The sequence below is a fragment of the Chiloscyllium plagiosum genome, chromosome 2 (assembly GCF_004010195.1).
Source record: "Chiloscyllium plagiosum isolate BGI_BamShark_2017 chromosome 2, ASM401019v2, whole genome shotgun sequence".
Taxonomy (NCBI): domain Eukaryota; kingdom Metazoa; phylum Chordata; class Chondrichthyes; order Orectolobiformes; family Hemiscylliidae; genus Chiloscyllium; species Chiloscyllium plagiosum.
In genome coordinates, this window is record NC_057711.1 from 84,215,942 (window position 1) to 84,243,023 (window position 27,082).

Genomic DNA, 27,082 nt, shown 5'->3' on the forward strand with positions numbered 1-27,082 from the left:
CCCACCATATATGCGGCAGGTACTCATGTGACCCAGCCAGCGTTGTCAATCTGACACACTGCAGGTACATTGGTGAGACCAAGCAGATGCTACAACAACAGTCTCTCCCAGTCTTTCCCTTTTCTCATTCACTCTCTCTCACTCTCACTCTCACTCTCACTCACATGCATGCACACACACATGTAAGTCTATGAGGCAAATTTGCAGATACATTCTCTTCTCTTCAAAAAGCACACAATCTGTCGACTAGCAAAATGTTCCAAGTCACATTTTATAAATTCCTACTTTGGAAAAAAAACCAGTCCAACTCAAGATTGGAATATATACAGACTCTCACCTCACGCCTTTAATGTCTTGTTTGAGCTGAGATGTCACTTTATTTTTTGTAAAACCTTAAGTTATCTCTGGAATGTGACTTGAAAGAAGTTCTAGGATTTCCATGTTAGTGAATCGAAACCTGCAACACATTCTAAAAGATGAAAGACTTAGTAGCAATCTAGGTTTGTTCAACAGTATATGACAGTGATCTTTTGCTCTAAATTCTGTGTCATATGGTCCTATTCCACTCCCTGATGAAGGAGCAGTGCTCCAAAAGCTTCTCCTTCCAAATAAACCTGTTGGACTATGACCTGGTATTGTGTGATTTTTAACATTGTTCACCGCATGTGCACTTGTATTGACACCATGGGAGGTCCCCTCCTGTCTGAAGTAGAGCAAATATCTGGTCTCTGGCTGTCATCTAAGTGCCAGAGACCTTGGGCATTACTTTCTTGACTGGATGCAGAGACATGCCAGTGATATGTCTGCCAGATTGTGCTGCCAAATCTAAAGTAGATAGAGAACTCAGTGAGGTAAAAATATCTGAACTGGTGGAATGTGTAGGAGAAAGGCTTATTGGTGTGATCCCGGAGTGATCTGTGGCCTCTTCTTCAGAAGTGGCAGAGGAAGTGATGGCCTGAGTATCTGACCTTTTGGGATGACTTCTGTGTGGATGCTGCAAGTGCCTACATAAGAGAAGGTAGCCATTAGCAGTGCAATTGGGTTTTAGGCTGAAGCATCTTGAGAGTAAGTTCTCAGTGTTGGTAATGGATGTACAGCACAGCACAATGAAGCTGACTGGGTTGTCTTGACCTGGAAGTCTGTCTCTCCACATGAGCAATCTCTGTCTTCCCTAGCTATCTGAAGGGTCACCTTATCGTTATATCAGCCACATTGCTGACAGTTGTTACACACTCTGCCCAATAATGAGACATTTTCTCTTGCAGTGAGATCAGAAGAGGGATTGAGTGTGAAAGTGAATGAAACAACTGCTCATAATTTTGCAGAGGCAGCAGATGTGGTTAGGTGTCCCAAATGACTGAGTAGAAAGTGCAGAGGGCACTAAGGTTTAATAGTTTAGGATCACAAGATAGGTGAGACCTATTGAGTGCAGATACTGCATACATTGGTGAGACTTGTCATCTGTCATCAGTGACATTAGTGTGTAGTAGCAGAGTTAGTGAGGAACCAGGGAGAAAATTGTGGTACTCACTGTTGTGGATTACAGGAGGTCATTAACCATCTTCCAGGAGTATTCAGCATTTCATTTGGTGTATGAAATGACACCTAGGCTTCTATCTGGGCTGGCTTCGAGCAGTATTGGGACATTCTTTGAAGGCCTATAGAAGGAGGATATCCCTCATCACTAAACAACCCCTTCACCAGCATCTCCAGGTTCCTTTCTCCAAAGCAGCATGCCGACTTCCCTTTCTGTGACATCTTGTCACCAAAAGTAATGGAGCAGCAGACTTAAGAAGGACAGTTCCCAGCTTGTATCATTTAAACTATTATATAGCTGATGTTTAAATGTGGTGCCCATGGTGCAAGCCCCTGGCAGCAGTGAGCATTTCAGCCTTTGCAGCATTGAATGAATGGGTGCTGTCGACCCTGATGCATAATTAATAAGGTGAGCAGTGCAAGATTATGGGAGGAAATTCATTATGGGCCATGGTGGGAAACTCTACATGAAGTTTGCTGCAAATAACATTTGACTAAAGAATGAAAAAATTCAGCTCAGTATATATGCAAATAGTCTTCAATACAATTAAAGTGGAATGTGGTGGCCTACATATTAAACTCAATATGAGTATAATAGATGGGCATCATATTTAAATGTGTATGGTGGAATAAGTATGTTTCCTTTTCAGTGTCTCGTCAATTAAAACTAGAGGCTAATTGTCCTGCAAAAATTGTATGTTTCGCAAACTCCTCATGAAATTCATTGACGAACTTTATCTTCTGTGTGGAATTTATTCTAGTATGCATGCTTACTATAAAGTAATCTCGTAAGTATATAGACACTGCTGTAATATAGGGATTACAGAAATTAATTTGCTTTCAGCAAATTCCCTCAAACAACAGTCTGGTAACTATCTGTTCTTTTGCAATGTTGTTTGAAGGACACATTCCGTGTATACTCATAAAAGTCAATTTTAGACTTTTTGTTAGCGTTAAATTTATGGGGTTGATTATGACATGGATACTACTTTTGAGGGACTAAACTTCATGCTACAGTTCAAAATACCATATCATTAGCAGAAGCCCAATTGATCTCTAAACAAATAAAGAAAAAAATACACAATGAATTATGGTGATTCCATAAGTGCAACAAGAGAACTGACCTCAGCTGAGCTGCATTCAAAGGGAAGTTGTCACCTTACTCTGACCTGATGTATCTTAAGCGTTTTTGCCAAGTTTTTCCATTTCCCTCCATTTTTTTAGTTTCAATCTAACATTTTAAGCATTTATTTCTGATTTTTAAAAAAATGTTATCAGACATTTGACTCTCATACAGTCTCACCGATCATTGTAGCCATGAGAAATTGTCAACAGCTGCACAATAATTCGAGAGCAATAAATGCATATAGACCTTTTTTTTTGGAAATGGTGTGATAAACCTTTTATCGTACTAATTATAGTGCTCATTTGATAATGAACTTAAGAAATCTGTAGTCTAACATTGGTGTGAATTGTACTTCAAAACACATAATAGCACAAAAAAATCATTTACTCATCATAACATTTGTGTACAGGACAATACCTCGACTCGCAAATGTTGATTTGTTATCTGTGAAGAACTAAAATCGATTTTTACATGAGAAAATTCCATGATTTGTTTGGCCAAAAAATAGGGGGTTGGCTTTTACATGAGATCAACTTTTACTTGAGTATATACAGTATTGGTCAGGACACTGGATAACTCCCCTGCTCCTGTTCAAGTAGTGCAATTGGATCTTTTACATCTGCCAAGTAGACTGAATATGTCCTTGGCTTGCATCATATCAGAAAGACGGCACCTCCTGTAGTGCAATACTCACTCAATTCTACCCTAGGGTATCTGTGTTCAAGCCCTGTAGTTAGACTTCAAGTTGGAAATCTATGATTCAGAGAGAAAAGATTGATCAAAATGTTGCCAGGACTGGAGAGTTTGAGCTATAGGGAAAGGCTGAATAGGCTATGGATATTTTCTGTGGAGCATTGAAGGCTGATGGATAAACAGAAGTTTATAAAATCATGAAGGGCATAGAATGAAGAGCCAAGATCTTTTCCCCTGGGCAGGGGAGTCCAAAAGAAGCGAGCATGGGTTTAAGGTGAAAAGGGAAAGATTTGAAACAGATCTAAGGAGCAATATTTTCATGCATGTTTGGAATGAGCTGCCAGAGAAAGTGGTGAAGGCTGGTGCAGTTACAACATTTAAAAGGTGTCTGTCTGGAGGAATATGGGCCAAATGCTGGCAAATGGGACTAGATTAATTTAGAATCTCTGGTCAGCATGAACGAGTTGGACCGAAGGGTCTGTTTCCATGCTGTTCATTTCTATCACTCTATGACTGTACCAATCTTATTTCAGAATACATTTATTGAGAAACGTTCTGCACAAGTCTTGCAAATTCTTCAAACTAATAGGAGGACCAGGATTAAGATGTTGCTTACGTGAAGCAAACAGTTGAGTGGTGTAAATCAGTCAAGTTCTAGAAAATCACGTTTTTGCATATTTCTTCCCTTTAATATGCTGGCTGATTTGAACACTAATAAGAGTTGTCAAATTTCGATCCATTGATATAATACTGCCCCTGCCACTTAAAGTGGGCACATTTGTATGCACGTGATTTAACCCAGTACATAAAGGCCTAAGTAACATTATAGCATCAATACAAAAGAGTTTTCTCTGCATTTCTTTCTAATAAATTGGATGGGGAACAGTTGATAAAATATCTTATGATATTGCATAATTTTTTTTTGTCGACCTTGTGTTCTTCCTGATTTTCTCCATGCAGCCAATTGACTGCATTGTACTACTCTCATAAGTCTACATTTTTCCCCATCCAATCTTTGTAGAATATCCATCAAAAAGCATTTCCTCGTGGTTGCTGTGATGCACAGCACTGTTAGTAATATTTATTTTTGTAGATAAGAACAGGGAAGTGTGAGCCTTTATACCTTGATTCTCAGCTCAATCAAAGAAAGATGGTTTCCCTTGGCTGAATCTAGGAAATGGGGACTCCTCCACCCACTAAGGTTGCTGTTGTACTTCCTGCTAATTAGTTGTATAATTTCACAGATAGAAATATGGTGGAAGGCTGCCACCATCAAAGCTTTGTTTTGATGCACTGCGTGGAATAAGTGTTGGGAAGATCAGTGACATTATAATGATGAAGAAAGTTTAAAACTGAAGTCTAATGTAGTACCTTGCTTTTCTAGATGAGTGCAATAAGTGAAGCCCAGAAGCTTATAACTCAAGCTGCTGATCTTCTACCTGCTATACAAAACTCGATCCACCATGGCATTCAGGCCCAAAATGATACTACAAAAGGAGGTACAAAATAATATTTTCTACATTTTAGTTATTTCACAGGTTCCTTGAAACAGTACTTGAAACTGGGATTTAGTGCAGAGGCAGTGATTCGCCCATTGGCTGGAATACTAGGTACAAATCCACTCCCATTGGCCCAAAAGCTTAGACTGAATTTTACATACTTTGACAATTAGTTGCTTGAAGTTGTGATTTCCGGCCCTCTGAAACATGATATTCTGCCTCCAAGAACTGCCATCCAGTCAGACACCTGACAATTCTTCAATCCCAGCAATGCGACTGGGATTAGTGATCACTGCTAGGCATGCAGTTGACCTCAGACCAGGAGTGTCACTGGATGCTTGGAGTTTGAGATGTGTGTGGTCGGGTAAGTGTAATGGAGAAACTGGAGGAGTTACGGTTTTATATTTCTCATTCCTTTTCTTTTAGTTTTGAGAGCCTAGAATTTTGGAAAGGGCCGTTTTGATGCTTCTGTCCTGGTAGTGCATAATTTTTAGATTAGAATTCTGTTATCCACTGGTGTCAGCAAACTCTATCACTAAAATCGAGGATTTAAAGCTTGGACCTTCCTAGTTTGGTGTATGATGATTATACCCAAGGCTATAAGAAGTTGGAACAGGAGTAGGCAATTTAGCTCCTCAAGCCTGCTGTGTATCATAGCTGGTACGATATTCCTTACATCCACTTCCTTGCTCTTTCCCCATTACCCTGATTCTCCTACTGATCAAGAATCTATCTGTCTCAGCCTTAAATATATACAAGCTGTCTACCCCACATCTCTCTTTGGCAAGGAATTACAAGGATTCTCAACTCCTGAGAGATGAAATTTTTCCTCATCTCTATATTGAATAGGCACCCCTTAATTCTGAGGCTATGCTGACTGGTTCTAGAATGAAGAGAAGCATCCTCTCAGCATTTATCCTGTCAAACTCCTTAAGAATCCTGTCTGTTTCAGTGAGATCATCTCTCAATCTTCAAAATTCTAATGAGTCCCAACTTGTTTAGCATTTGCTCATAGGACAATTACTTCACACTGCGGATCATCCTAGTGAACATTCTGCAAACTGTCTCTAATGAAATGACATCTTTCATTAAGTAAGGGAACCAAAACTAGCTTTATGTTTCATGCCCAAGTATCCTAAGTCCCTTTTGTGTTGCAAGTTTCTGCAATGTTTCTGCATTCTGTTCTTTTGTTTTTCCTTCTAAAATGACCAAGTTTATGTTTTCCCATCTTAAACTCCATTTGCCATCTTTTTGCTCACTCACTTAATCTATCAATATCTCTCTGCAAACTGTAACTTTCACTTTGCAATCTGCCTTTCCACCTACTTTTGTGTCTGCAGCTTTTGGCTACAGTAAATTCATCTCCTTCTTCTTAGTATAATATATATTGTAAACAGTTGCAGTCCAATACTGATCCTTGTGGAACCCCAGTGGTCACAGGTCACCAACTTATGAAAGTACCCCTTATTCCCAATTGCTGATTCTTACCAAATAGACAGTACTCTATCCATGCCAATATACTGCCTCAAACACTGTAGGTTATTATGACTTAAATCTTTGTGAAGTGCTTTGCCAAACATCTTCTGGAAGTTCAAATACAACATATCTACTGGTTTCCCTCCTGTTCAGTGTGGGTAAAACTTATTTGAAAAACTAATAAATGAGTCAGACAATTTCCCTTTCATGAAGCCGTGCTGGTTTTGCTTGGTTAAATTCCGATTTTCCAAATATTCTGCTATTAATTCCTTAATAATTGATTCCAATATTTTTCCAGCAATAGAGATGTTAGGCTCATCGGCCTGCAATTACTAACACTTGCCTCCCATTTAGAAAAGGGGTGTCATATTTTCTAATTAATTCTTGATCATCCAAGCATCGATCAATTCTCAACTGCTCTTGTTTTCTTTCTTATTAATAGCGCTACCCTACCAACTTTCCCATCCTTTCTGCGTTTCTGAAAGGTCAAATATCCCTGAATCTTAGGTTACCAGTTTTGATCTCCTTGTAACCATGTTCCCATAATGGCAATGAGATCACATTTACCTTGATTTGTACTGTCAGTTTGTGAACCTTATTCCGAATGCTTCATGCATTAAGATACAAAGATACCTTTAAATTTGTTCTCTAATCAAATTTTTGCATACTTTCATGGTTCCTTGGTGTACGATCACATTCACGCATTCTGTCCCTTTCAATTTCTTGTAGCAATCTGCTCCATCACTAATGATCCATCACTTTGATTTTCAAGTTTTCCATGCTTCTGAACCCAGTAACTATTTCATTTAAAGCCCTATCTACTGTCATGCTATGCCAGATCTCTTTGATCCTGTCCTGTAAAAACAGCTCCCTCCTTTCCGAATGACTGGCGCCAATGCCTCATGAACTCTAACCCATTTCTCCCATACCAATTATTTGAGCCATGAGTTTACATCTTTTATAATCTGGTTGACCCTGTGCCAGTTAGCTTGAGACTGAGGCAGTAATCTGGAGATTATTACCTTTTTTATTCTGCTTTTTAATTTAGCCCCGAGCTGCTCATACTCCCTCAGCAGAACCTCTTTCCTTGTTCCACCTATGTCACTTGTACCTATGCAACCACAACAGCTGGATCTTACCCCTCCTCTCCCCTACTCCAAGGTCCTCTGCAGCCCAGTTGAGAGATCCTGAGCCTGTACACCAGGCAGGCAACATAGCCTTTAGGATTCTAAATCCTGGCCACAGAGTACAGTGTCTGTTGTCCTGACTACTGCCTACTATTCTCAAATACAATTTCATTTCTGTTTTCTCCCCCTTCTTGAATGATCCCTGCACCACGATGCTATGATCAGTTTGCTTCTTGCAGCCCCTACTTCATCGATACAAAAAGCAAGAATCTTAAACTTGTTAGATAATCTCAAGAGCTGAGGGTCCTTCAGAACTATTCCCTCGATCCATCGATCTGCCTCACTCATAGTCACACCTTCCTATCTCTGACAACTGACCAAATTCAAGGTACTTGATTTAAGAAGTGTGATTGCTCCCTGAACTGTCACAGTGTTTGATCCTTGGACTCCAGCTCATCAGTTCTGAGACGGAGTTCCTCAGCCAACTAGATTCGGTACAGATGTGATCACTGTGAACCATAATGGAGTCCACCAGCTCCTACAACATTCAGGCACAGCACATCTGGCCCTGCATCTCTATATTTTATTTACTTGGTTCTTACTTTGGTTTGTTAAAGTTTCCTATCTGAAGTGGATGGGCTGATTAATGTAACCTTTTATTAGTGGTTTTAAAACTGTAATTGTATGTTTTTAAGAAATAAATACTGAAGCAAAACAATAACTTTGCACTTTTGATAGATCATCCTATAATGATGGGATTTGAACCACTGGTCAATCAGCGCTTGTTACCTCCAACATTTCCTCGCTATGCAAAAATTATAAAACGAGAGGATATGGTCAATTATTTTGCTAAACTTATAGAGCGAATAAAAATGGTTTGTGAAGTTGTCAACTTGACAAACCTGCACAATATTTTGGTAAGTTGAAGATTTATGTATAGTTTTCTAAAACGTCTGTTAACTATTCAGATGATTCTCAGGGATAAATTGATTTTGAAATATAAAACATCCTTTGAAACAGAAGTTGTATTTATATCACCAATTTTTAGCAACACAGAAAAGCATCTTTTCTATGTAATGCCGATGTTGTTCTGGAAACAAAGACCGATGCAAGCAAACTCAAATGTCGAGTACACCGTGCAATTGCCGAAACCCAACACCTTGGGAACTTGGGGAAGTTAGTGATCATATCTTGGGGGCACTGTGTATCACGGAGATGTTGGATGTATTAGAATGCTTGAAGGTGAATAAATCTCCTGGTCCTGACCAGATACTCAAGATTCTGAGATAAGATATGCATGCATTTGGAAAGACTGGGCTTGATTAGGAATAGTCAGCATGGCTTTGTGCGTGGGAGATTATGCCTCACAAATTTGTTAGAGTTCTTTGATGAAGTGACCAGGAAGATTGTTGAAGGCAGGGTGGTAGACATCTTTATGGATTTTAGTAAGGCCTTTGATAAGCTTCCACATGGGAGGCTGCTTCGGAAGATTAGATTACGTGGAATCCAAGGGAAGCTGACAAATTGGATACAAAATTGGCTTGATGGAATGAAGCAGAGGGTAATAGTGGAAGGATGCTTGTCGGACTGGAGGCCTGTGACTAGTGGAGCGCGTCAGGAGTCAGTCCTGGGTCCATTGCTGTTTGTTATTTATGTCAATGATTTGGATGAGAATGTACAAGGCATGATTTCTATGTTGGCAGATGACACTAAAAGGTGTTACCGTGGACAGTGAGAAAGGTTATCAGAAATTGCAGCAGGACCTTGATCAGCTGGAGAAGTGGATTGAGAATTGGCAAATGGAGTTTAATATGGATTAGTGTAAGGTGTTGCATTTTGGAAAGTCAAATCAAGTTTGACTTTCATGGTGAATGGTAGGGTCTTAGAGTGTAATGGATAAGAGGGACCTTGGGATTCAAGTGCATGGTTCTCTGAAAGTGGAGTCACAGGTAGACAGGGCATGAAGAAGCCTTTTGGCACACTGCCTTTCATCAGTCTGATTATTGAGTACAGAAGTTGGGAAGTTATGTTGCAGTTGTACAGGATGTTGGTGAGGCTGCACTTGGAATATTGTGTTCAGTTTTAGTCACCTTGCCATAGGAAGGATGTTATTAATCTGAAAAGATTGCAGAAGAAATTTGCAAGGATGTTGCCAGGACTCAAGGGTCTGAGTTATAGGGAGAGATTGGACAAACTAGGACTTTTTTCTTTAGAGCGTAGGAGACTGAGGGCGGCACAGTGGTTAGCACTGCAGCCTCACAGCACCAGGAGCCCAGGTTTGAATCCTGCTTCGGGTAACTGTCTGTCTGTGTGGTGTTTGCACATTCTCCCTGTGTCTGCATGGGTTTCCTCTCTCAGTCCAAAGATGTGCAGGTTAGGTAAATTGGCCATGCTAAATTGCCCATAGTGTTAGGTGCATTAGTCAGAGGGAAATGGGTCTGGGTGGGTTACCCTTCGGAGGGTTGATGATGGACTTGGGGGGCCGAATGGCCTGTTTCCATACTGGAGATAATACAATCTAGGTGTATAAGATCCTGAGAGGCATGGTTCGGGTGAATGCACTCAATCTTTTTCCCAGGGTTGAGGAATCAAGGACTAGAGGGCATCAGTTTAAGGTGAGAGGGGAAAGAATAAAAGGGAACCTATGGGGCAATATTTTTTACATAGAGGGTATGCATATGGAATAAGCTGCCAGCGGAAATGGTTGAGGCAGGGACGTTAACAGCATTTAAAAGGCATTTGGATAAATTCTTGGAAAAGAAAAGTTTCCAAGGATATAGGCAAGTGCAGGGAAATGGGGTTAGCGTTGATGGACATTTTGGTTGGCTTGGACCAGTTTGGGCCAAATGGCCTGTCTCTGAGCCCTTGACTCTCTGACTTGCAGTTTCATACCAAATTAAAATTGTTTCTCCCTTTTGAATCAAGAAACAAAAAAAAAGCTCAGTTAATTCATCTATAGTCATTTTCTTGTATTCAATGAAAAGCAAATTTGCAGGAAATCTTTAGTATTTATTTTCAGCTGTGCAGGTTAAAAACAATTATTATGAGATCCTTGTTTTTCTTTTGTTTTCCTTCATCCTCACTCCCAGCTGCTTGTAACTCTTTTATGAAACTTTACTTTATACTATAAACCTAATGCTGTTTTTCCTTTCACTGTGCCTAAGTTTTTTTTAAGAGAGTGCCACCCTTCCTCTTTCAGTTGGCAGAGTAGCCTACAGACTTCACCACAGCTACCATCAGTGGTATAATTGTGGTTAACTGTGAAAAGGTGAACTTTTTAGTTATTGTTCCAAAACCTTGGTATGTGAATAGCACTGGTTAGGCCACACTTGCATGCTGTTCTTAATTACTGCAAGAGCCCTTCTCTTTGAAGAGCCATGGTCTTAATAGTCATTGTCCTCCCATTACGGCGTTAGATAGGAAAATCTAGGATACTGATCCAGTGATGGCAGTTCCATGGTATATGGGCACATGCAGCAACAGAGAGAGTTATCAAAGTTAATTTTTGATCTTTGGAGCCAAGGCATTACCATGACATCAATCAGAGTGACCCTTTTTCTGTAATCTTTGAGTATTGGCTTGTACATTTGTTCAGATAGCAACACAATTGTTGAATGGAACAAAAAAGTTAAAACATTGAAAATGCTGGAATTTACTTTTCATCTTTGTAAGTGCTAAATGACCTACAAATTATTTTTAACTTTTGCGAGATTGAACAGTATTGACTTTAACTAATGAAAGAAAACAGTTTGTCAAGTGGCTGAGTGGACACTTTTTCAGTTGAGGATTCTACAAAACGTTATGGCCATCTGTACAATAAACTTTTTATAGAGAAATTCTCTTACAAACAAAGTTGTTTTTAACAATATGTCTGAGTGTTTCAAGATTATTTTCTCATCTCAAAATATTTGAAATTTGTCTCATCAAAATATTTTTGAAGTGTTTTTAAAACTTTTATTTTATAGGACTTTTTCTGTGAATTTAGTGAACAGTCACCTTGTGTGCTCTCTAGGTCTTTATTACAGGTACGTAAATTTTTACACATTCTATACAATGTTCAAAAGACTGCACTTCCATTGTGTTTACATGTTTATTTATATTTGCACGTTAAATACTATAAATACTATAGTGTGAGATTCAAAGTTATCTGCTTTTGCTGTGTTTATGATCTGAATATCCCAAACAATTTACATATATTATTGATACAAACATTATCCTGGTTAGCAAATAGTTTACATTTATAACAAATATTTTTGTTGCAGGCAACTTTTTTGGTCGATAACAAAAAGGTGTTTGGTACACATCTGATGCAGGATATGATAAAAGATGCTTTGAGATACTTTGTTAGTCCTCCTGTGCTTTCAGCTAAGTGAGTAAATAAACTATTGTGCTACTTCAAAAGCAATTAATTTTTGCATTTGCTGATCTGAACTCCATGTTAAATACATACATTGCTCCTAATCATTTTCAGTAGAGCCATTTTAATGCAATTTGCAGTTTGAATTAAAATGCTAGAAATAAACTATAGTATAAGCTGGACACAATTACTAAGTTGGTTCCATTCTTTCTTGTGTAATCATAACTAGGAATCACTTGAATGGTTTCGCTTCCTGCATAAACTTCTGCAATTTAAACATTGGGGAGACCAAAATGTTGCTTTTGGTGCTGATTTCAAACTCCATTTCCCAAACCATTGGTGTCATCCCTTTCCCTGGCAAGATTCTGAGAATAAACCAGTCTTGCTGTAACCTTAATGCCATTTTTGACCCCAGCATAAGTTTCTGACCATGTATTGATGCCAGCGCTCAGATTTTTTTTCTCCCATATCATTATACTGTCTGAATTCAGCTCAGCTCAGCTGCTGCTAAAATTTTCATTCATCTTTTAACAGTTCTACATTTGACCGTTCCAGTGATAATGGCCAGTTGCCCATATTCTCCTGCCAATAAACTTAAGGTCACCCAATAATCTGGCTGCATTTTTATGCTCACAATCCTGTTCCCCTGTCTATCACGCAATGTTTTGATTAAAATTCTTCTTTTCAAATCCTTCTGTGATCTCACTCCTCCCTTTCTTTGTATTCTCCTCCAGCCCCAACTCACGTATATCTGAACTCATTCCACCTCTTGAACTTCCCTGATACAGTTACTCAATGTATTCAGTTCAGTTGTCCAGGATCAATTTTTGAAGATTCCTCCTTACAATTCTCTGCCTCTCTACCTTGCTTTCCTCTGTTTAAAGTGCTCTTTAAAACCTACCTCTTTGACCATGCTTAAAGCTTCCTGATTGAATCATCTTGTGTATTATGTCTAATTTTGTACTTAGTACACTTTGGCTGGTCAGGGTGTTTCGTTTGAATAGAAATGAATAACCATCTAACTTAAATGAAAACAGAAAATGCTGTTAATTTGTCAGCATCTGTAAAGGGAAGATTTTAAGCCTAAACTGTGGGGGAAAAAAAAGTCCTTTCTGTATATTCTTGTATTGCAAAAATAAATAAATATTATGGGCCTAATTTTTCAAATTTTGGTTAATTTCAGATGTTGCCTTTACAATAATCATCAAGCTAAGGATTATATAGACTCATTTGTCACTCACTGTGTTCGGGTAAGTAAACCACCTAATTTGGTGCATAATTTTTAACCTGTTTCAAAGGGTAGCAATTCTGTTACTTTGGAAGAAAAGTTTCTGGGTTCTTATTTTTTATTAAATTCAACAGGAATACTTTCTGCTGGTGCTATTGCTATTTTCCAGTTCTTTCTCTCTTTACTCTTCGATCTAACCTTTCTCTCATGGCAGATGATTCCATGGATATTTTTGGCCTTAGATCTCTCATGGAAAAAACATTCATCTTATGAGTCTAGAGAATTAACATTAATGGAGCTGTTTGACTCTATGGATGTGGGATTGGGTGTGTCTATATGTATCAGGATAGCTGTACCTGATTCCATAATCTGATCAATCTACTCTTACTGGGGGCTCTCTTGTGGTGTAGAAATAGTGTCTCTCCCCCTACACTGAGAGACCCGAGTTCAAGTCCCACCTGCTCCAGCGATGTGTGATAACATCTATGAACAGATTGATTAGAGTCATAAAGTAATATAACACAGAAAGACCATATAACCATTCGTTCCAACTCGTCCAAGCCAACCAGATATCCTAAACTTGATCTAGTCCCATTGACCAGTGGTTGGCCTATGTCCCACTAAATTCTTCCTATTCGTATCCCATCCAGATGCTACAGGTAACTCTCCTATAATGCTTGTTTATTAGATACAATTTGTCTGTAACGCAACTTCTGAGTTTCCAACCTTTTTATAAAGTGAACTCCTGTTCGCTGTTACGCGATTCTCATCCCCGGAAAAAGGTGTTGTGCGCGGAGGACTAGACTGCACGCGGAATCACATGATCAGTTGACCCTTGCGCTTTCTTGTGAAGAGCTTTGTGTAAGGTATTGTGAAATGGTTGTGCTAGTGGACTTGGAAAAGCATGGTGAAAATGTCTCGGCAGTCTGAGGACAAGAAGCTGGAAGCAATCTGTTAATTTAAAAACTTAAGAGTGAAAGTTCACTGAAAAGGACAGTGTTGAGGAGCGGTTGGAAAGTTGGCTTTGTTGTTTGTATTAAGAGCTGTTTTTTTCTCTCTTTTAAAAAAATATGTTTAGATGTTAAAGAATATCTGCAGACTCATGTGAATCTGTTTCAGTAACTAATCACAATGGTAATCAAGTGCAAAAAAAAATACCAGTCGGGGCTTGGACATGGTCAGAGCCAGGAAACTCTGCACATAGTAGGTGAGAGAGAGAAAGGTGGGTGGCATGCTATTTCTTTTTGTGGTGTGTAGAGATATCCTGAGGGTGAGAGTAGGCTGTGCAGAAGAGATTCAGAGTTAATCAGGATCAGATGTTAATGAGGATGAGAGTGAGTGGGAAAAGTGTTGCCAGAAATGGTGGGTACAGTAGCAGAGAGAGAGAGAATGTGAGGTATCAACGAGAAGATGGTGGCATTTTCACTGGAGAGAATGACATTGATCTTCCAACATTCTGTGCATTCCTAGAAATGGTTGACACTGTACTGGCCTGGATGGCAACCCTGGTCCAGGTTGGTGTGGTTCCAGGAGAACGATGTCCTCTGTTGGCCTGGGAGAATAAAACATCCTACCTTTGCATCACGCCATCCTCATCAGCAGCATCTCCATGTCCCAGCCCACAAAGAGAGGCACCAATTTTCCATTAATTATTTCAGTCATTCCTGATTTATTCATTCCGGGTTTATGCCTGAAATGTCGATTCCCCTGCTCCTCAGATGCTGCCTGATCTGCAGTGCTTTTCCCGCACCACACTCTCAACTCTGATCTCCAGCACCTGCAGTCCTCACTTTCTCCAAACCAATTTTCCATTGTCTGCCAAGGGCCAATATCAGGAACTATGCAGGGCACTTCCAGACTGATAGCTTTTGACTAGGTGCATGATATCTTTTTAAAGATGGTGCTGCACCACGGATGTTAGTCAATTCCAGGATATACAGGAAGTGTTGAGTTGTTTTGGAAATGGTACATAGTATGATGGTGCTGGAATGTGAGAAAGGTGCACCAAATCAGGTGGGTTTTGTAAAATAAGGTGATAGATGTCCCCAAGCATCACAATGTGAAACCCTCCAAGAAACTTGGCAAAACAAATTAAGATTCAGCCCTTGATCTACCAAGGCAGGTTTCTCTGGGATCTGACTTGTGCAGTGTTACCATTGGATGGGGTCAGAAGACTGGCTAGAATGTAGTGCAGCCAGCAGTTATAGATGCCAATCGAGAGTAATCAATTGAAGATTCTAATGAATTGCACGACAGTATACAGTACCTTACAACAGCTCAAAATTTACTTAGGTTTGTGTTAGGTTAACTACTATTTTGTTTAGATTTTTACTGGTATTTTTTGGTGGTGCACCCCAACCCTGTTTTTTTTTTCCCCAAAGGTCCCATTATTTCTATTGCACAATTTTCTATAACATGGCATTACACAGGAAAGCAACTAAGGCATTAAAAGAGAACTAGCTGTATTTAAATGTTGTAATTCTCTCCGTCTCCACCATTTCCTCTGGCAGCTTGTTTCAAATACGCAGACCCTCTGCATGAAAAAGTTGCCCCTTCAGTCCCTTTTAAACTTCTCTCTCTCACCTTAAACCCTATGCCCTTTCATTTTGGACTCCCCCTACCCTGGTCCTTGGCTACTCACCCTACCCATGCCCCTGATGATTTTATAAACCTCTACATAAAGTCACCCTTCAGCCTTTGACACTGCAGGATAAAATGCTCCAGCCTATTCGACCTCAAACCTTCCAGTCCCAGCAACATCTTTGCAAATCTTTTCTGAAACCTTTCTAGTTATATACATATCTACAACATATTTCCTATAGCAGGGAGACCAGAATTGAACTCAGTATTCTAGAAGTGGCCTAACCAATGCTCTGTACAGCCACAACATGACATCCCAACCACTATACTAAATGCACTGAGCAATGAAGGCAAACATGCCAAACTCCTTCTCCGGCACTTTGTATATCTGCAACTCCACTTTCAAGGAACTATGCACCTTACACCCCTTTGTTTGGCAACCCTCCCTAGGGCCTTATCAATAACTGTATAAGTTCTATCCTGATTTGCCTTACCAAAATGTAATACCTCACTTTTATCTAAATTAAACTCCATCTACCACTCCTGGGCCCATTGGCCATCTGATCAACATCCTGAGGTGACCTTCTGCACTGTTCACTACACCTCTAATTTTTATATCATCTGTAAACTTACTAACCATACCATCTATTTTCACATCCAAATCATTTATATAAATGATAAAAAGCAATGGACCTAGCACCAATTCTTGCAAAACACCCTGGGACCACAGGCCCCCACCACCACTCTGTCTTCTATCTTGAAGCCAACTTTATATCCCGTTGGCTTCCTCTTCCTGGATTCCATGTACCTTGCCAACCAGTCTACCATGTGGAACCTTGTCAAACACCTTGAAGTCCATTCTGTCGTCTTCATTCTTCTTTGTCGCTTCTTTGAAAAACTGAATCAAGTTAATGAGACATGGTTTCCCACACACCAAGACATGGTAACTCTTCCTATTCAGTGCTTGCCTTTCTAAATGTATGTAAATCCTGTCACTCAGAATCCCCTCCAATAACTTGCCCACCACAGGCATAACGCTCACCGGTCTACAGATCCCTGAATGTTCCTTACCACTTTTATTAAATAATGACACCACGTTAGCCAATCTCCAGTCTTCCGGCACCTCACCTTTGACTATTGATGATACAGCTATCTTGGAAAAAGGCCCAGCAATTTCTTCCCTAGCTTCCCACACAGTTCTGGTGAACACCTGGTCAAGTCTTGGGGATTTATCCACCTTTATGCGTTTTAAGACGTCCAACACCACCCCCTCTATAATATGGAGTTTTCAAGATGTCAATTTTTTTCTCTCCAAATTCTCTACTTCCATATCCTTCTCTACAGTAAATACTGACACACAAAATATTAGTTTAATATCTCATGCATCTTCTGTGATTCCATACATAGACCGCCTGTTGATCTCTAAGGGGCCCCTGTTCTCTCCTAGTTATTCTTGGCCTTAATGTATTTGTAGAATCTCTTTGGATTTTTCTCAGCCTTTATTTAGCAAAACTATGTCAGGTCCCCATTTTGCCCTCCTGATTTCCTCCTTATGTATACTCCTTCTGCCCTTGTACTCCTCTCTGGATTCACTCAATCCCAGCTTATATATACCTGGCATATGCCTCCTTTTTCTTGAAAAGAGCCTCAATTTCTCTCATTACCTAGCATTCCCTACACCTACCAGCCTTGCCCTTCATACTAACATGAACATATTGTCTCTGAACTCTTGTTATTTCATGCTTAAAGGTCTCTCACTTCCCAATTGTCCCTTTAACTGTGAAAAGCCTTCCAAATCAACTTTTGAAAGTTCTTGCCTAATCCCAACAAAATTGGCCTTTCTCTAATTCAGAACTTTTAACTTTTCGATCAGGTCTGCCCTTTTCCATAACTATTTAAAATCAATAGAATTATTGCTGGCCCCCAAAGTGTACTCCCACTGACAGTTCAGTCACTTGCCGTGCCTTATTTCCCCAAGAGAAAGTCAAGTTTTGCTCCTTTCCTAGTAGGTACATCCATATACTGAATAAGGAGATGTTCTTGTATGCTTAACAAATTCCTCTCCATCCAAGTTCTTAACACTATGACAGTCCCAGTCTATGTTTGAAAGTTAAAAATCCCCTAGCATTCCTATCCTATCATTCTTACACATATCTGAGATTTCCTTACATATTTGCTTCTCAATCTTCTGCTGACTTTGCAGGGGGCTATATTACAATCCCAAAAATGTGATCATCACTGCCCTATTTTTCAGTTACACGGACTATAACTTCACTGGGTGTTCTCCCAGGAATATCCTCCCCATCTACTGCTATAACTAAAAAAGCCAATCGCCCTCCTCTCTTGCTCCCCTTTTTATTCTTCCTATAGCATTTATACCCTTGAATATTAAGCTGCCAATCCTCCCCCTCCCTGAGCCACAGTTCTATAATAGGTATGATATCCCAGTTCTGAGTTCCCAAGTTTTGAGTTCATTTGCCTTACCTGTTAGGCATCTTAAATTGAAATAAATGCAGTTTAATGTTTCGGTTTTATCTCATTCCCTGCCTTGCTCTTGCCAGCCTTAACTATTTAACTTGCACCTCTTCACTACTGTACCAGCCTTGGAATTATCTCTTTTGTCACTAACTCTTTGGGTGTCCAAAAATGTTTGTAATTGCACAGTCAGTCACAGAATCGTGGAATCCCTACAGTGTGGAAGTAGGCCATTGAGCCCACACTGACCCTCTGAAGAGTATCCCACCCAGACTCAGCCTATAGCTAATCCACTTAGTCTGTACATTCCTAGTTACAATGGGCAATTTAGCATGGCCAGTCCACCTAACCAGCATATCTTTGGACTGTGGAAGGAAACCAGAGCACCTGAAGGAAACCCACATAGACACGAGGAGAATGTCCAAACTCCACACAGTCGCCTGAGGCTGGAATTGAATCTGGTTCCCTAGCGTGGTGCTGCAGCAGTGCTAACCACTGAGCTTATCATGCTGCCACAGACAGCTGTGAAGGTTCACTGCTTGTTTCTATGGTGTGTTCTTTTTGATTTCTGGAGCCATTCTTGGACCTCTCTGCATGGTGGCTCTCCTGAGGAAAATAGATTAATGTAAAGAATTAACCTTTCTACTGAAACTTGGCTGCAATTATTGCATGAATCAGACATGAAAGTTGGGGCAGTTCTGGTCTGCATGCTCATTACTAAATTTATCTCCGTCATGGAGCTACCCTGCAACATGATAAGATTTTAAGAGTCTGGAACAAATATCTTCCTGCATTTGGCCATTTTTTGTTGCCAGTATTTGTTTTAAAAGAAGCAATTAAAACATTGCTACCTTTGCAGCAAAACATTTTTTTTGCTATAGCAGCAGTGCAGATAAAATACAGGCCCTATCTGAAAGTGCAAAAGAATGTTAAAATTAAATTGTCAAACATCTCACCAACAAAAACTTGGCCTCTTCAGTTAAGCAGTCTGTATATTCTTTTCACATAAAAGCATTATTAAACCACACTTTACGTGCAGCAGTTTCACATATGAGTATTATGTATTATAATTCAGGGTAGGCTAAGTAACTACCCAGAGTCCAGGAGGGTATTGCAGGCATCTATCTATTTCAGAGAGAGAATTTGTTTTCCACTTAAGAGGTATTATTCCATTATTAAGAATAGGGCAGGGGAGGATTCTGTCGATTGAACCCACATTGTTTTGGTTAATCTGTACCACACACTAACCATCTAGCCAACTGAGCTAGTGAATATAAAGTATTAACGGTTTACATATATCTCAGTTGTTCAGGTTTCAGAAGTTGAAAAATATTATGTGTATGTGACACTGACAGTCATGGTGCAAGATTTGTAAGATTTAAACTTCTAAATCAACTTACCATTGATTTATTTCTGCTAGCCATTTTGTAGTTTGATCCAGATTCATGGACACAACAGAGCTCGCCAGAGAGATAAACTTGGCCACAGCCTAGAGGAATTTGCCACTCTTCAAGATGAGGTATTTTCCTTGAACTATGAAATGCAAGGAGGAAGTAACTTGTATTTCTATGATACCTTCCATAACCTCAGGACATTCCAAGTCTTTTTTGAAATGTAATGTAACATAGTAGCAAACCATTGTTCTCATCAATGAGGAAAATTATCTGATTATCTGCTTTGAGATGTTTATTAAGAGGTAAAGTTGTCAAGACACCAGAAAAACTTCCTGTCTTGTTCAAGAAAAGTGTCATACTCTTTTATGATTGCCTAAGAGTTACATTGGAATTTTGGTTTAGTGTCTTACCCAACATGGAGACTAGGTGTATTCACATGCTTTCACTTGCAGTTGCAATTAATAACAGGATGGTACTTCTTCCGGATGGATTTCTTCTCCAGCTTGACAATAAATTATTTTGTTATGATCCCCATGGTGAGTGTTACCAAATTATCTCCAATGAAAAAGTTACCAACAAGATTGTTAGTTGATTTATTTTTTGTATCTTTTTAATGAATCAGCTAACACAAATTAAACATGAATTAAAAGATAAATAATAATTCAAACAAATATTGTAAATGCCACTTTAAATAGATGAACAAAGAGACATTTTTTGCAATTGCAAGCATTCATCACTTCTCACACGTGTGGCACTAAATGGCGACACAATACCACACATGCTATCCTTTATTCATGCAGGCATTGGAACCTTGCGATCTTGCCAAATAATCCGATATTTGGATATTCAAATGTCGGATAATTGAGGTTCCTCTGTAAATTGGCTTGGCATACAAAACCACTCCATTTTGTTTCACTCCCAAAAATTATGTTTTTACATATACTTTGCGTTGTAATATGTACAACCAAATGTTAAACACTTATTTAGTAGTCAGCCTCTGTTTTCTCCCTGCAAGTAGATATTTTATTAATCAGTACCTTACAATTGGCATAGGAGATCAATCACATAATATGGACTGTGTTGCAAATGTGCAAGGGAGCTTAAGACACACCAGTCTTTGAGTCAGAAGCAAATGATATTTCAAAATGATGATTAGCCAAGCCAACATGTCATTTTTATAATTGGCAATTACGTTAACCCACATTTTTGGAGGAATTTTTCAAGGCTTCAGAATCCCTTTAGAATTAATGCAAACTTTTTAAGTCCTTGTCATACATTTATAAAGCCAGTTACAGATTCTGGATCAGAATCATCACAATTTATGTACATCAGTCAACAAATGAATAAAGCCTCAAAAAAAACTTAATTATTTTTTTCAAATGAACATAAGCAGTGTTCTTAAATTCCATAAAAATCTTGTACAGGGTACATCATCTGTTAAATATATCACAGAATTGTTACAAAACAGAGGCCAACCACTCTGCCTGTCTTCTCTGCGCTGGTTATGTGACCATTTTGATTTAGTTTCGAGTAAGTGGTGCTGGAAAAGCACAGCAGGTCAGGCAGCATCCAAGGAGCAGGAGAATTGACATTTGGGCATAAGCCTTTCATCAGCTTACAGCCTTCACCACCACACTCTCGACTCTGAACTCCAGCACCTGCAGTCCTCACTTTTTCCATTTTGATTTGGTGTCAAACTCCCTGCCTTTTCCTCATAACTCTGTACATTGGATGATTTTTCAAATAGAAGCAACGCCCTTGTGAATGTTTTAATTGAACCTACTTGCATCACACCCTCAGGTAGTGCTTCCCAAACCTGAACCACTTACTGTGTAAAAATGTATTCTGTCACTCTGCATTTGCTTCTTTTGCTAAATGCTGTAAATCTGTGCTCTGATACTCAATCCATTTGTAAATGTGAGTAATTTCTCCCGATACACTGTTCACTCCTTCATGATCTTGAAAACTTCAACCAAATTTCCACTGAGCATAAAAGTCCCCAAAAAACCGACTCGTTTTATGTCATTTCATAAAAATGCAAAGTTTGTAAATTAGAGGTACAGTATTTCAGCGAACCTGCAATCCCTGTAGAAATCTGCACTTGAAAAGAAGTACAGGGCAGGGAGTTGGTATTATGGTGTGTATTGTTTCCTGTTGGAAGTACATAATCAGTGAATTTACATTTATGTGACTAATAACAAAATGCTACTGTTCTAGTACTTTTTTGTTATGTGAAATCATTTCGAGTTGCATGGAGTCGTAGAGATGTACAGCACGGAAACAACTCATTGGTCCAACTCATCCATGCTCACCAGATATCCTAAACTAATTAGATTAGATTAGATTACAGTGTGGAAACAGGCCCTTCGGCCCAATAAGTCCACACCGCCCCGCCGAAGCGCAACCCACCCATACCCCTACATTTACCCCTTACCTAACACTACGGGCAATTTAGCATGGCCAATTCACCTGACCTGCACATCTTTGGACTGTGGGAGGAAACCGGAGCACCCGGAGGAAACCCACGCAGACATGGGGAGAACGTGCAAATTCCACACAGTCAGTCGCCTGAGGCGGGAATTGAACCCGGGTCTCTGGCGCTGTGAGGCAGCAGTGCTAACCACTGTGCCACCGAGTCTCATTTGCCAGCACTTGGCCCATATCCCTCTAAACCCTTCCTATTCATATACCAATCCAGATTCTTTTTCAAAGTTGCAATTGTACCAGCTTTCACCAATTCCCTTGGCAGCACATTCCATACATGCACCACCCTCTGCATGAAAAAGCCACCCTTTAAGTCCCTTTCAAATTGTTCCCCCCTCATTCTAAACCTGTGCCCTCTAGTTCTGGACTCCTCCACGTCAGCGAAAAGACCTTGTCTATTCACCCTATCAATACTCCTAATGATTTTATAAACCTCTATAAGGTCACCCCTCAGCCTCCAACACTCCAGGAAAAATAGCTTCAGCCTCTCCCTGTAGCTCAAACTCTCCAACCTTGGCAACATCCTTGTAGATCTTTTCTGAACCCTTTCATGTTTCACAGCAGCTTTCTGATAGGAGGGAGACCAGAATTGTGCAGAATAAGTGGCCTAACCAAATGTCCTGTACAGCCACAACGTGATCTCCCAACGCCAATACTCGATGCTCTGACCAATAAAGGAAAGCATGCCTTCTTCACTATCCTATCAACCTGCAACTCCACCTTCAAGGAACTATGAACCTGCACTTCAAGGCCTCTTTGTTCAGCAACACTCCCCAGGACCTATTAATTTTGATTTCAATTCTTGTGATAATAACAATATCAATGTTCAAAGGAGAGTCTTAAATCCAAATTTTAAAAGAATGTTCTGACCTTCAAAATGAACAATAGGAGCAAAGATTGAAGAAATCAAGGTACAGTAAAAGATTCAAAATCTTCCAAGAGTAGGGAAAGGATGGAAGGAAAAGATTTCTTTAATCCAAGACAGACAGAAAATCAAAAGGACAAGTGGCAGGTGTTTATAATTTTGTATGAAATTATATTTAATAGCTATTTTTAGTTGATCTAACATCCTGGCACTTAAGTTATCTGTCACAAAAAAACCAGCTCCATAGAGATTCTTAATTTGTCTAAAACTGACCAGCAATCGCCAATAATATAGTAACTGGAGCCTGATCTTTGCATGGCACGGTTAACCAAACAAAAGATTATATTGTTATTGAATGCTATGATTGCAATAACAATTTTTGTGTGTGTGTGTGGGGTGGTGGTGATGAGAGAGAAAGGGAGGGAGTAACTGATGGATGGGAATTCTTCAAAGCCATAATGTGAAGATTACATTTCAAACACTAGTGTGTTTAAGGGACAATAGTTTAGCAAAAAAAGCTTAACTTTGTATATACTCCTGCTTGCAGGCTGAAAAGGTTGATGCAGCGCTCCATAGCATGTTATTGAAGCAGGAACCACAGAGACAGCATCTGGCATGCTTAGGCACATGGATCCTCTATCATAACCTTCGGATTATGATCCAGTACCTGTTGAGCGGCTTCGAATTGGAACTCTATAGCATGCATGAATTCTATTACGTCTACTGGTATGAAAACCTAACCACGTTAGCATTCAAAGTTCTAGCTAATACTATCTTTTGGGCATCTATGTTTGGAAGAGACTCGGATTGAATTTCGGCTCATAAACTATAGTTTAAATCATGACTACCTCATCTTGTTTAGTTATAAACAGTCTATGCAACTACAAATGTTGAATTTTCACATTTAAGAAATAGCTCGTTCTATTTCATTAGTCTTATAACTGTGTTGCTACTATTTATATATACATAGAACTGTAATACATCTCTGATTTAAATATTTTCCACATGTGACTACTGAGAAGGTAGAAAGTAGAATAGAAGTAGAAAGGGAATTATAGAATGGTCGTAACACAGAAGGACTCTATATGGCAGCTATGTAGCTATCTACAAAATAAATTCAGCTTGTCCCATACCCATGCCTTTTCTCCATATGCACTGCTGATAATTTCTTCTTAGATATTTTACGCATTCCCTAACAACAAATCATGCTGCAAGAAGATCAATTCCAGCTCTGTTCACATACAACCTATCTAGCCTATACAGATCCATATCCCACAGATTCAGTTCCAGTAACCGAGGAATATAAAGCCTTCCTTCCAAAACATCCCTGCAGTCTACGTATTCATTTTATTTACTCTTTTTTTTTTTCTCTGTACCCACAAGGATATTGCCCTGCAAATATAATGGAGTTTACTACATTTTTTAAGGATCAGCTTGCTATTTCTCTCCTTATTCCCTAAAATGTGTCTGCAGGCCCTCATTCCTCCTCCTAACTATATCACCAATAAGGACCATGATCAGTCGGGGCTGTTAATTTGCTTTTTTCACCCTCCTTTCAGCAAGCTCTGCAGCTGCTCATTAACATCCTTGACTTTGACACAGGGGAGGCATCGTACTACATAATGCTGTAGACTTGATTCTGCTGCAGTCCCCAGAGCAAGTTTCCATCACCAGCATCCAAAGTTGAATACCAGATTGAGAGCAAAGCAGACTCTGTGAACCCCTACACTAGCAGCAAAATCATCCTTGGCTTAATATTTCTCATCCCATTATCTGCAGGATGACCACACTGATAAACTGCTTTCCATGGAACACTCAGCGGTGAGGCCAGCCACTGATTTTAAAACTTCCAAATGTTCTGCTCATTGCAATCTCTTTGAAGTCATTCATCTGCAAGTTTCAACATAATTCACTCTTCATTTTATTCTGTTTTATGTAAAAATAGACTAGTTCTGCACAGTTCATTTTAAATAAATCGCTCAGTTTATGAACAGTTGAGAATAATTTGCTGAATGAAGTGCTCTGAAATATGCCATATTCCTTGAAAGAGCTGGATTAAAACCTTCAAATTAAGAAAAACGTAAATATCCCACAATTTTTTGACAATCTGTCTGCAGGCCCTCATTCCTCCTCCTAACTATAATTCACATTGACCTTTGCGTTGGTAAGCCACATCCATAAAATATGAATACATCTGTCAGTAAGAACACTTCATCCAGGATGCCAACTTGACATTTTGTAATTTTTTTTTCATTTTCCCATCTTTGACTGGGCCAACTCATATTAAATTGTACTAATCTGAAAGATGAGCAAAGATTATTTAAAAAGCAAGCCTGCTTCAGCTCATTTTGTACAATTTTAACTTTTAATACAATAATGTCAACTGCGTCCTAACTAGCATGTTCAGTGAAAATTACTTGCCTGTTTGCATAGTTCCCTTAAGTTTCCAGAAGGTGTTCCCATAGCTCTCATAATTGCATTTTGGTGTCCCCTGCTTTGTAGGTATCTTTCAGAGTTCCTATATGCTTGGCTGATATCAACACTGAGCCGTGCTGACTCCTCTCAAATGGCAGAGGAGCGAATTGTAGAGGAACAACAGAAAGGCCGCAGCAGCAAAAAGACAAAAAAGAAAAAGAAAGGTAGAGACTAATGTTGTCTAAAATAAGCTCTGATTCAGATTTTCTGTGATGACAGTAATATTGTCAATATTCATTTGTTACTTCACTCAAACTTGCAACATTTCTGGAGTGCTGCAGAAATGTTTCTCTGGAGGGTGCACTGTTGAGACAACCCTGGGCTGCAGTCAATGGAAACCACTGCAACTGATGAGAATTCATAATCTTAACGCTGTTATCCTCACTAAAGCCTATGGCAAGTTTTTTTGAATGATGTGAAACAGGGTTTCTAACGGTCTGTAACTTTTATAATCAATGCGAAATACCTTCAGTAACGCCCAAACTATTTACGGAATTTCAACATTTTTTTTCATAATGACAAAGTTTGATATATTTCATAAGAAGCTTATCTTCACTTCTATCTAAATCTAATTGTCATCATTTACTGCATTACTTGAAAATTGCTATGAAAAATCAAGTATTTTCAATCTTTTTAATTTCCTACCTAGTTTGTTGTAAATATTTCAGTGTTACTGGCCACTTACCTGCCTGCTGACATCACTCCTGCTGCTGTCACGATCAATTTTGACTTGATTCCAGATCCAAATTGCCACCGGAAGGGGGAAAGGCATGTGACAGTAGTCACTCAGTCTTTTGAACAATTTTCTGTAAGGTAAAATATAAGCATCCTTTCTTCCCCACTGACTGCAGATGCAGGCCTTTGTTGCAGACAGTACTAGAATGGGCTAATGCAATGGTAGGCTGACACTTAATGCTGGTATCCTTTTTGTCAGTTTAGGAACTTCCTCTCTAACAGCACTATAATATACGTACACTAAATGGAATGCAGTAATTCAAGATTGTCTGATCAAAACCTTCAAGGGAAATTAGGAATAGGCAAAAAATGCTTGACTTGTTATTGACATTCACATCCGTGAAAGAAAAATTTAAAAGCAGACACCCATGCCAATTTATGCCATAATGTTTAAAGAAATTTGCAGCAATCTTTGTTTAAGTGGATTCTAAAAGTATTGCAGAATTGAATTATTTTTCAGCCTTGAGGAAAAAAATAAGAAACTGTATTTCTTTATCTTAAATACAGTTCGACCTCTGAGCAAAGAAATCACCTTGAGCCAGGCTTATCATAATATGTGTGCTGGAATGTATAAGGTGAGGATGTTTTTGCTTTTAAGAATGTTGATAAACTGTACTATAGCTATCTCTTACTACGTAAGGGAGATCAGAGAAGCTGTGAACTTCACAACAGAGAGAAGGAAGAATAATCTTTCAAACAGAAACGGTAAATCCTGTAACCACAAAAAGAGGAAAATGTTACTCACCACACTCCTCTGCCACACAACCCCAACACCCATACCCCATTAAATGCTCCAACTATAACATTCTCTGGTCTTTCAACTATGTACATACATTTTGTTATATTAAACATTGTTTAATCTGAGGCTTCTATTTTATTTAAACCTGATGTACAATAATATTTATCCACTCTTGCTTATAGTGCTAATTTTCTGCGAGTTAACATATCCATTTGTTTGCCAAGTTCTGTTGATTGCAATTATCAGCCAATTTCCTATTGTTTTATTGCTGTTAGGGAACGTATGAATGTAGG

General features: G+C 39.1%; 1 protein-coding gene across 2 annotated transcripts in view; it reads left to right on the forward strand.

The window, feature by feature from the left end:
* Window positions 1-27,082, forward strand: part of naa35 (N-alpha-acetyltransferase 35, NatC auxiliary subunit) — a 76,022-nt gene that overhangs the window by 34,774 nt on the left and 14,166 nt on the right. For both annotated transcript variants that reach the window (XM_043713167.1, XM_043713161.1), the window contains exons 11-19: window positions 4,740-4,854; window positions 8,196-8,374; window positions 11,423-11,482; window positions 11,720-11,826; window positions 12,998-13,064; window positions 19,518-19,616; window positions 23,388-23,566; window positions 25,343-25,479; window positions 26,558-26,625. In XM_043713167.1, coding sequence (XP_043569102.1) covers window positions 4,740-4,854; window positions 8,196-8,374; window positions 11,423-11,482; window positions 11,720-11,826; window positions 12,998-13,064; window positions 19,518-19,616; window positions 23,388-23,566; window positions 25,343-25,479; window positions 26,558-26,625 — 1,011 coding nt within the window. The remainder of the gene's footprint in view (window positions 1-4,739; window positions 4,855-8,195; window positions 8,375-11,422; window positions 11,483-11,719; window positions 11,827-12,997; window positions 13,065-19,517; window positions 19,617-23,387; window positions 23,567-25,342; window positions 25,480-26,557; window positions 26,626-27,082) is intronic.